This window comes from Coenobita brevimanus, chromosome 86, assembly GCF_032717465.1.
Source record: "Coenobita brevimanus isolate Jiangsu-jjx chromosome 86, ASM3271746v2, whole genome shotgun sequence".
NCBI lineage: Eukaryota > Metazoa > Arthropoda > Malacostraca > Decapoda > Coenobitidae > Coenobita > Coenobita brevimanus.
In genome coordinates, this window is record NC_137039.1 from 28,674,612 (window position 1) to 28,685,053 (window position 10,442).

Consider the following 10,442-nt stretch of genomic DNA (forward strand, 5'->3'; position numbering starts at 1 on the left):
GAGTGGGTCTGTAATGAGTCCTTTGTAAGCCTTAGCCCAGCCATAATTGGGATAAAAAGGTCAGGATGGTGGTGGTGGTGGTGGTAGAGGTAGAGGTGAATGTGATGATTGAATAATGTATCTTGTAAGCATTTCAAATCAGCTTCCATTTTCTTTTCCCTGCAGCCTAAGAAGAAGTGGAGAGGTAAGGTAATGAAGGGGGAACGGGCTCCAACGGAGAGCAGCGAATATGAGGCGTCTGACGATGAGAGGATGAAGCGGAGAGGTGTGAGTGGTGGCCTGGGCAAAGGCAAGGTTATGAAGGGAGAGGAGGAAGGTGAGATGTCAACAATTTTATTTATTTGACCCAGTCAACCTAGGGACATCTCGTTTATTATTATTGATGTGTAGGGATGCCTGATGGTCTCTACACTGAGTGACAAGCCAAATGGTTTCCTGTACCCAGGAAACCATTTACCACACTGGGTGGTAACTGTATGATCAGTGATTTTGGCCTGGTTAAGTGTCCTAGATTCCCCTGTCTAAAATCACTTAATCATGGTAGACGTTTCAGAGAGCTTTGGAGGGCCCGTTACCTGCCCAGGGCCCCAACCAAGTGGGAATGGAAGCATGGCCCATTGGACTGGGCAGACTTGGGCTGTCTGGACGGTGCTACACCTCACCCTGCCCTAGGGTGGGAAAGGAAGTCCGAATGATGATGATATATATTTATATATTTATCTATTTTTTCTAAAATTTCCTCTCCACTTTGAATGCCAAGTTGTAGTAATAGGTTAATGCTAGAATCAGGTACAAGGCATGAAGTACTGTGGAAGGGATGTAAACCCTTAGCATTGTCATTTACTGCCATTGAGCTTTATGAAATAAACTGCATAAAGCATGGAACTATGGTTTGTTAAAGTGAACACACCAAAAAATAAATACAGTAAATATAATTAAAAAAAAAAAAAAAAAAAATCAGAGTGGTTGCCTAACAACATGGAGTATCTCCTTTTACAGATGAAGAGAAAGACAAAGGCAAGAAGAAGCGTGGTCGGCCAAAGAAGGATGAACTAATTGGCAAGCCATCACCTGCAAGGAGCACTTCAGTTCAAACTACAGACTCGGTGCTGGCTGCAGCCCTCCCTAACCTTGCATCTCTACCAATACTTTCATCAACATCAAGTATCACTATCACACCCGCTAATACTGTACAACAACCCACATCCATTGCAAAGTCCACTTCCACTACATCAGTAACACCTGTGTCAATTACGCCAGTTGTTTCATCACCACCAACAACAACAGTTCCGACGCCAAGTATTACAGCAACAGTGGTAGCAGCGGCAGCTATTTCCACCAGTAAAACTTCTGGATCACCGGCACATACTGTTCCAGAGTCTAAGGTTAGCACTCCTCCCCCAGCAACTCACACCTCTGTTACATCTAAAACACTACCAGTCAATATTTCGTCTTCAGTGAACATGGGCAACAGCAGCCCCATACATCAGCCGCTGGGCAAGTGGTCACCTCACTTGTCTGGTGTTGGCAGCACCCCCAACACTCCCCCAAGACCCACTGTTGGCACTGGCTCTGCTCCTGCAGCTGGCACTGGCACCCCCCCACGCCCAGGACTGTCTGGTGCCTCTGTGACAGCATCTCCCCCACCTCCATATCGCTCTTCGCCTCTGCCCATGACACCCAGTGGCCCTGCAATGCCGCCCTGCAGTTCAACAGCCACCAGCAATATTCCATCAGTGGGAACAGCTCCTGCTCCAGCCCCAGCCCCTGCCCCAGCCCCTGCCCCTGCCCCTGCCCCAGCCCCTGCCCCAGCTCCAGCCCCAGCCCCAGCCCCACCCCCTGCTACAACCTCGGCACACTCCACTCCATACTACAGACCGCAGCCCGAACATTTCCCAACGCACCCAGCATTCCCTGGGTACAGCACAGGCCGACACTCCCCCAACCCCCACCCTGCTGCTCCTCCCCGCCACCCAGCACACCTGCCACCCAGCCATCCACTCTCCCGACTTCCCCCCAACTATGGCCCACCCTTGGGTAGCGTTCCTGGAGCCAGCCAAGGGCCCTACACCCCAAGGGGTATGACATCACATCCAGGAGTACTGAGGGGCCCACATGACCTGTACAGAGCCTCCCCCAGCAACCTGCCTGGTTCACCCAGTCACCCGGGACACCCACACCTTATCATGAAGCCCGGCTACCCTGGCCTGGAGCCCCTGCCATACTCTGGTTCTCCTGGCCCAACTCCCCTAGGCCTATTGCCGGGCTCCCAAGGCTCCCCAGCACACCAGTCCCCCAGTGAGGATAGTAAAGAAGAGGCACTTCTAACAGGAAAGGGCCCTGGAGAATTTAGTAGTGGCTTAATGTCCTACTTCTCAAGCCAGCGTGACGATGACATAGAGTGATGCGCAATTAAATAATGACTGGGAGAGACACTTCTCTTCTTGGGCAATCTATGAGAACTTGTATTTACTCCCTAATATTTTTGTATTCTCATTTTGTAAGGTCTCAAAACAGGAACTGATAATAATGCTACATGTTCACCTAAGTCTCATACAATATGGTGAGTTTTCAGTAGTGTTTTAACAAAATTTGGTCCTGTTCAGGTCTCATGTAAAATACAGTAGGGCTTAAAATTTCTTCTTGGGTTGAAGCACAAATTGGGTTCCTAAATGTTCAGAATTTGAGACTATTGTAATCATTTTAATCTAAAGTAAATTATTAGAATGCAGAGATATTTTAGATATGATTTTTTTATGTGTATTGTATGTGTTGTAGTGCTGTACATAAGAAGCTTTTTGTATTTCCTTCAAAGGATTCTGTAAAATAATGTGCAAAGTTACAAAGCTATAACGAACCTAAGCTTTCGTTTGATTTAACCAATCGTTAACTGGTGCCTGGTGGTCTAGTGGTTAGAGTTCCCCAGTCGAGTGAGGGCTTTAAGTTGGTTTAATTCCTAAGGTGACTGGAGGTGTTCCAGTCAATGCCATCAAGCGATGTAGACTGGTCATCTACCCATAAATATCATCAGGAGGTCCCTACACCTTAAAGGTGGTAGGGAATATAGGACTAGCCTTTTTTTTTTTTTTTCCCCAAATGGTGGATATTAAGAAAAAGGGAATGACCCTGGGGAAAAAGGCTTAGGAGTAATGCGTACTGACTGCGTGATAGGTCATTGAGATAGCTTTTCTTCACCATGATATTTTTGAGGGAGCATGAAGGAGAGGCGTCTGGCAATAGATAGATATAAAGAGCGAGAGAAAAAATTGAAAAGCGAACAACAAGAACCAGCCACAGACTAAAGAAGAAGAAGGGAGCCGTTACAAAGGCATGTTCCCGAAAAATCATTGGATCAATCTGAGGGAAGGAGAGGAAAAATAGGTGACGAACATGCAGAGCCTCAGTACAACTAATTTGTTGGAATAACCGTATAAGGAAGGTGGGAATCCTTGTGTTAATACGCTATTATTGTTTTTTTTCTCTCTCTCTTGACTTACTCATTTCCTTGACAACCTTATTGCATTTGCTAGTGGAAGAAACCGGTATATTAACCGTAAATACGTAAATAGAAGACGACGCAACGACCCTCATCTAAATAGTGTTGCCAATTTAGCGCTTTTTTTCGCTCGATGTAGATTTTCCTGCCATTTTACGTCGACAATTTAACGTCTAACTTCATGAAAGTTAGCTGTTCAAAATTTTTGCAAAGGTTAGGGCTAGTCTAAAGATCATAACACTTTTTCTAGCAATTTTCTATTTTTGTATATGGCGGCATTCTAGCAACTTTTGAGAAGTTTAGCGATATTTGCTAATTTAGATCTGGCAGTGGCACTTTGTCAACTTCACCAAAACAATAACATTGCCGTGTGGTGGTCGCGTTGGAGAATTTGTTGGATTTTCTTGTCACTGCTTAGCAGTAACACAACACCCTCCTTCCATCATTTACTCCAGTACTTGTGGTTAAAAGTATGCTGTAGTTTTACGTGATAGTAGTAACAGGAATTCCTCGCTCATTTGAAACGTGGTCCTAGTGGACTGTGAGTTTTAAGTTGCCTTTTTGCAGTCCACCATCCTACTTTCGGGGTTAGGAACATAGTTGAGGGACTTTTTGATGAACAGAAAGTTGAACTGCACGGTTGTATCGTGATATCGATGCCACTATTTGAAGGTAGACCCTCTGGTAAACATAAGCTTTAAGCAGTAAAAGCACCCAACCAAATCAGTTCGGTATTATTTTACAAGTGGACAATATGCAGTTTTGGAATTTTAGCACCATTATCGTATAGTATAGTCCCTAAGGATCACAAATAACCCCCATCACCCCATTTGGAAATTGATTATTACTCCCCTAAGATAAGTTAGGTATGTTGGGTTTGGTTTGGTTAGTTTTTTTGTGTTCGGTGAGGGGCATTTCCAACAAAAATGAAGGTCAGAAACATTCTATTCTATCTATTGCCAGATGCCATAATCCCGTATGGGGTGGCCATTTGACTCTGAGTTATTTGTTTTACAGGGAGGGGTACTAACCCTCCACCAACCTACTTGACACGTAGGGAGCACGAAACATTCTAATCGCATCAAAACTGCCAGAAAAATATATTGCATTACCTGGGGGGTGTATTGTCCACTTGTAAAAATTTACCATCAGTTCTTCTTGATAGTCCGTTACAATTTTCTTATTATTTCTTGGGTGGTAAATAAATGATTCCTGTTAAATCTGTTTCCCTGTTGTTTTAAGCTATGTTCTGCCGTGACAACTCTTGATTCATCAGCGTGATGGTGGAAGGGACTTTCCAAACCTAACTTCACTAAACCTAACCTAGCTTAACTGTACCTAATAATTTAGCCTAACCTAATCTAACTTAACTGCTCCTAATAAAGTAACTTAACCTCCTGTTGGGAAATGGGAAACAAAATCCACCTTTGAGTACATTTAAGATTCTTCCATTACTCCAGAAACAAATAACTGTAGGTACGGCCTAAGGAATGTGATGATAATAAAGGGAAAATTTTTTCACTGATGTCAAGTTTTAGTGATATCTTCTTGGCTTAATATTCAGGATGTAGAGACAGCATTTTATGCCATTAATGTGGACAGTATATAATTATGTTATGTATATATATATATATATATATATATATATATATCCAATAAATCCTTGATATACCAAACCCTCTAGTAATGAATTTTGGTTTTAATGACCACCTTTAGCTGGCCAAATGTTATGTTCATTTAATGAATTATGTTTGGTATAATTGATGGAGTGTGTGGTGAAATGCTTAGGTATGGGGGTGAGATTGTTGTGGAGTGGATATGGAAGTTGTGTAGATTGGCTTGGGAAGAGGGAAGGGTACCAGAGGACTGGAAATCAGGTATAATTGTTCCTTTATACAAAGGAAAAGGGGAGAGAGAAGTATGTGGTAACCATAGGGGTATTTGCATTCTTAGTGTGACTGGTAAAATATATGGTAGAATACTCATTGATAGGGTTAGGCATATGACAGAGGAGCTATTTGGAGAAGAACAAGGGGATTTAGGAAGGGAAAAGGGTGTGTAGATCAGATATTTGTTCTAAGATGTTTAGTGGAGAAGTATCTAGAGAAGGGAAGGAAAGTGTATGCTGCCTTCATGGACTTGGAGAAAGCTTATGACAGAATAGACAGGCAAGGTATGTGGAAGGTATTAAGAATATATGGAGTGGAGGGGAAATTGTTGAGTGCTGTGAAGAGTATGTACGAGGGAGCTAGGGCTACAGTGCGAGTGGATGGTGAGCTTAGTAAGTTCTTTGATCTCAATGTGGGACTGAAACAGGGTTGTGTGATGTCTCCATGGCTGTTTAATATATACATGGATGGGGTTGTAAAGGAGGTGCAAGGTAGGGCAGTGGATGTGGGGGTGGCTCTAATGAATGAAGGTGAGATTTGGAAGATTCCGGTGTTGCTGTTTGCTGGTGATACAGTATTGTTGAGTGAAGATGAATGGGAGTTGCAGGGTTTGGTGAATGAATTTGGGACAGTGTATAGGAAGAGGAATCTGAAAGTTAATGTAAACAAAAATAAAGTTATGGTGTTTGAGAAGAATGAAGTCACAGAGTGTGCAGTGAGGTTGGATGGTGAGGATATGGAGAATGTGAGTGCATTCAAGTACTTGGGTAGTGTGATGAGCAAGGATGGAGCTTTGGGGGATGAAGTGCGTGAAAGGGTACAGCAGGGAAGGAAGGTTGTTGGTACACTGAAAGCAGTGATGAGAAATAGGGAGGTGAGTATGGACGTTAAGAAGTCACTGCATGATAGTATTGTGATCCCTACCCTGACGTATGGAAGCGAGGCGTGGACCTTGCAAGAGGGGAACAAGTCAAGAGTGAGAGCAGTGGAAATGAGCTACTTGAGAGGAGCATGTGGAGGGACAGGTTGATGAATGAAGAAGTGAAGGAATGTTGTGGGGTGGATGTGGATGTGGTTGAGAAGATTAGGAGAAATACACTGAGGTGGTTTGGACATGTGAAGAGAATGGAGAATGAAAGACTGACTAAGAGGGTGTATGTAGGTGAGGTGGAGGGAGGGAGAGGTAGGGGTAGACTGAGGATGAGGTGGAGGGATGGAGTTGAGAGGTATATGAGGGGCGGGGGGGGTGAGTTGGGGCGAGGGTAGTCAAATGGTGGGTGACAGAGCGAATTGGAGGCGTTTTGTCCGCGGCCACCCTTTGCGGGATTAGGGCATCGGGCTATAGATAGATAGATAGATGTTTGGTATAAGAATGGACATGCAGGAAACACTGACCAGCGTGGCATCTGCGCACGCGCGCACACACACACACACACACACACACACACACACAATGTGTGCATCCCACAGAATGCTGATTCAGTCTCTGGGTGACCAACATAGTGAGAGGATTTAGAACATTTGTTGAGAAATAGAGTCATTTAGACCTAGCTGTATTATATTGTGTACAACTGTACAGCCGAATGACGTTCTAATATTTAACAGTCTTCGTTCGATAAAAAACATGAGGCCTGGGAAATTATCGAACAGCATGGTGTTCGGTTTTAACAAACTATCGGCTTTAACATCTTGGGTCTGGTACTGATTAGTTCATTATATTGAAGGTGTACTGTCACAGTTTTTCCTGTGTTCTATGACATTTTCTTATCGAATGAGGGGGGAGGGGGTCTTGTCTGTCATTTCCTCTGGGAATACTTCATGGAGGTTTTGTGTTCATTCTAAAACTATTTCCCATGAGCATGTGGTGGGGACCTGGGTCTTGCAACAGCTACAGTAGTTTATAGTGTTTTCGAAGAGTTATACGGCAGGTCAGAATGACGTAAGGTTTGTCTTGGTTTTACACACCCGTAGTATTAGCTACAGTGGATAAGTGATGACATAGTTGCAACCCCATGCTCAGCTGAATATGAAGCCAATGAATTGCAGGTAGGAGAAGAGTTTAACCCTCTCACGGTCTTGCAATTTGCTCGTGTCTTTTTCCAGCCTATGCCAGACTATATTATTCAGCTGAAAATGAGTGCAAGGAATCTGAGAGTGTTAACTATATATTTTCTTTCTTTCAGGATGTTCCAGTCCCTAAACAGTGCCTTGAAGGGCCAGATAGGCAGTGACGGTGATAACTGTGGCCTCATCCTTGTCTCACACACGCCCACTGCATCACCCAGTGGTGTCATAGTCAGTTTTGTGGGCTCCAGCTTGGCCAGTGGGCAGCCAGTGTGCCTTGTTACCCTGCATAACACATGGGGACATTACTGCAATATTGGTAATAAACTGGGACTAAATTTAAGGCAGCAGCAGGAGCTAGGCAATGTTAAAGTTGTGGATGGGCTTAAGCTGCTCTCTGGAGTATTGGATGCTGACAGTGACCATTCTGTTTATCAGTCTACAACTGGACATAATAAGCCTGAAGAGGATGGCCACAAAGATATTGCTTCCAAGTCACCCTGTCCTCCACCAGCATGCTGCCCTCCTCCTAGTTTACACCATCCTCATTCATATACCTCTCCACCCCATCCCTCCACTTCTCCCCCTCCATCTCAGTCACATCCCTTTGGTTTTATTATGAACTTGATGCAAAGTCCCTTGAAAAATTTGTACAACCTCATAAAGCAAGCTGTCCAGTCTTGGAAGGAAAATGGCCAACAGTTCCAGTTGATTTTAGAGAATGTTTCATCTTTCCTAAGTATGGGTGTTTATAGGAGAGATATTGATGTGTTTGTTAATTATTGCAGGGGTCTGACAGGAAGGTGTATCCATAGTAAATGTAGTAGTCTAAGTGGAAAGTGCACCACTAGTAACTGTGGTAGTCTGATTGTAATAACAACTGTTGAAGAACATGACGATGATGCTAACCATTTGACCACCACTATCGCCCACTCAGCATCACTGCACGTGGCCATGCAGCCGCTCAGCACGGGACAGTCTCGGGAGATCCATGGCCAGCTGACAATAAGTGCATTTGACAGAGGCTGTCCTTCTCATTGCCTTCCTAATGTCCAGCACTTTCACTATAAGTTGGAGGAGAAAAACTTGAAATTATTTGCACCAGGAACATCTCCCAATATATTATAGTGCCAGCATGTATGTCTTTAGTGGTAGGTGGGGGCAACCATCATCCTCTCACTTCATGTAGTGCTGCCTACTTCTTCCTTAGCCTTTATCATTCTTTTTCTGTGTCTGCCCTCCTCTCCTCCTGTTTCTCCCATCTTTCCTGTCACTTCTTATTGCTTTTCTTTCCTTTACAGGTAGTTTTACATTGAGTGACAAGCCAAATGGTTTCATGTAAGCCAAGAAACCATTTACAGCGCTGGGTGGTAACCGTATAACCAAACCGTACGTGCTCCCCACATGTCAGCAAGTGGGTTGGTGGAAGGTTAGTGCCCCTTCCCGTAAAACAAATAACTCAAAGTCAAATGGCCACCCCTTGCGGGATTATGGCATCTGGCAGTAGATAGATAGATAGACGTATGTCTCATTTTTCATCCTACATTGTTGATAGGCTTCTGAGATACAGCAAATTCCATCTGTAGTGATGTTTTTCAGATAAAAGTCTGTGTAAAGCAGAGTAAGATAAGAAACTTTGTATTACAAAATAAATAATGAACAAGTATAAACTGTTATGCCATGTGCTCAAAGATCAACTTCTTGCTCGGTCACTTGTTGTGCCTCTCTCTGGTCTCCCCTTGGTTCCTCTTGTATTTCACCACTGTCACGACTGAAGAAGTCATGTCCTAGTGACTGGATGTGGTACACGTTAGAGGTAGCTGTCTGGTAGGTTGGCGTGAGGTGTTGGAGGAGTGAGATCCAGTGCTGCGTGGGTAGATTTGGTTCCTGGTGGGGTTGGTACACTATCTTGAGAGTGGAGGTGTGTGTGGTCTTCTAAAGGAGATGCAAAAGTTGTGGTGTCCCTCTGAGGCATTGTTTGTTTGCCTGGGTAGGGGTCCAGAGCACGTGCTTGATTTTCATTTCTGGAGATGCGGTGTGTAGTGACTAGCTGGTGATTGGACTCAATACTGGAGATGGGTGAGGCGACCTGGGTTTTATGAGGTCACGCGGGTGAAAAAGGACGGGACTGACACACCTTAACTGTCCTGGTTGGTCTGGCCACTGGAATTTTCTCTCCCGCCTGATGTATTTTGAGGTTTATGGAGGCGGTGTTTGGTGTGGGGGAGCTGGAGGTGGCATGTCTGGGTGGTGTGGAACTGGTGGGGGTGGGAGTGAGGGTGTTGGTGTGTATCTTGCTGGTAGGCAAGAGAGATGGCCGGAACTGGTAGTGGTGGTGGTGAGGACAGATAGGTGGCGAGGAGCTCGGGTCACGAAGTGAGGTGGCCGGGTGTGGGTGGAGGGTTCTTGGGTTGGGTGGCGGTGTATTTGTGTTCGGTGGTGGCAGTGTGGTGGTGTTGGTGGCTGTGATCTGGGAGGTCAGGTATCCAGGGGTGTGTGGGGGGTCTGTGGGGAGGATGTGGAGTTGGTGTGGGGTATGCTGGAGGATGTAGATGTGCAATGAGGAGTGTGTAGGTGTGAGATGGCCGGATCTAGGAGTGATGGTGGTAAGGACAGGTGTAGGCGGCGAGGAGCTCGTGTCACGAGGTTAGGTGGGCGGGGGTGGGTGGGGGGTACAGTACCTGGACTGGATGGCAGCGTCTTTCTGTTTGTGGGTGGCGATGTGTAACCAAACCGTACGTGCTCCCTACATGTCAGCAAGTGGGTTGGTGGAGGGTTAGTGCCCCTCCCCGTAAAACAAATAACTCAAAGTCAAATGGCCACCCCTTGCGGGATTATGGCGTCTGGCAGTAGATAGATAGATGTGGCGGGCGGTAGTTGTTGATCTAGGAGGTGAAGTTGCCGAGGGGGTGTGGGGAGGGTGTGGAGTTGGTGGGGGATGTGGTGGGAGACGTGAGTGTGGAATGAGGAGCGAGTGAGGGTGAGGAGTGTGT

General features: G+C 45.3%; 2 protein-coding genes across 2 annotated transcripts in view; both read left to right on the plus strand.

Moving 5' to 3' along the window:
* The window catches only part of LOC145410631 (uncharacterized), a 71,671-nt gene extending 68,819 nt beyond the window's left edge, over positions 1-2,852 (plus strand). The window contains exons 18-19 of the mRNA XM_080280744.1: positions 166-316; positions 1,000-2,852. Coding sequence (XP_080136870.1) covers positions 166-316; positions 1,000-2,405 — 1,557 coding nt within the window. The 3' untranslated portion in view covers positions 2,406-2,852. The remainder of the gene's footprint in view (positions 1-165; positions 317-999) is intronic.
* A 1,033-nt stretch (positions 2,853-3,885) lies between these two features.
* LOC145410715 (elongator complex protein 6-like) lies at positions 3,886-9,107 on the plus strand. The gene is made up of 2 exons (XM_080280824.1): positions 3,886-3,950; positions 7,569-9,107. Exon 2 carries the CDS (start codon positions 7,570-7,572, stop codon positions 8,575-8,577), a length of 1,008 nt encoding a protein of 335 aa, XP_080136950.1. The 5' UTR covers positions 3,886-3,950; position 7,569; the 3' UTR covers positions 8,578-9,107.
* Positions 9,108-10,442: the final 1,335 nt, after the last annotated feature.

What these genes read in the sequence shown, in the direction of transcription:
- LOC145410715 (XM_080280824.1), top strand. Translation starts at nt 7,570, where the DNA reads ATGTTCCAGTCCCTAAACAGTGCCTTGAAGGGCCAGATAGGCAGTGAC.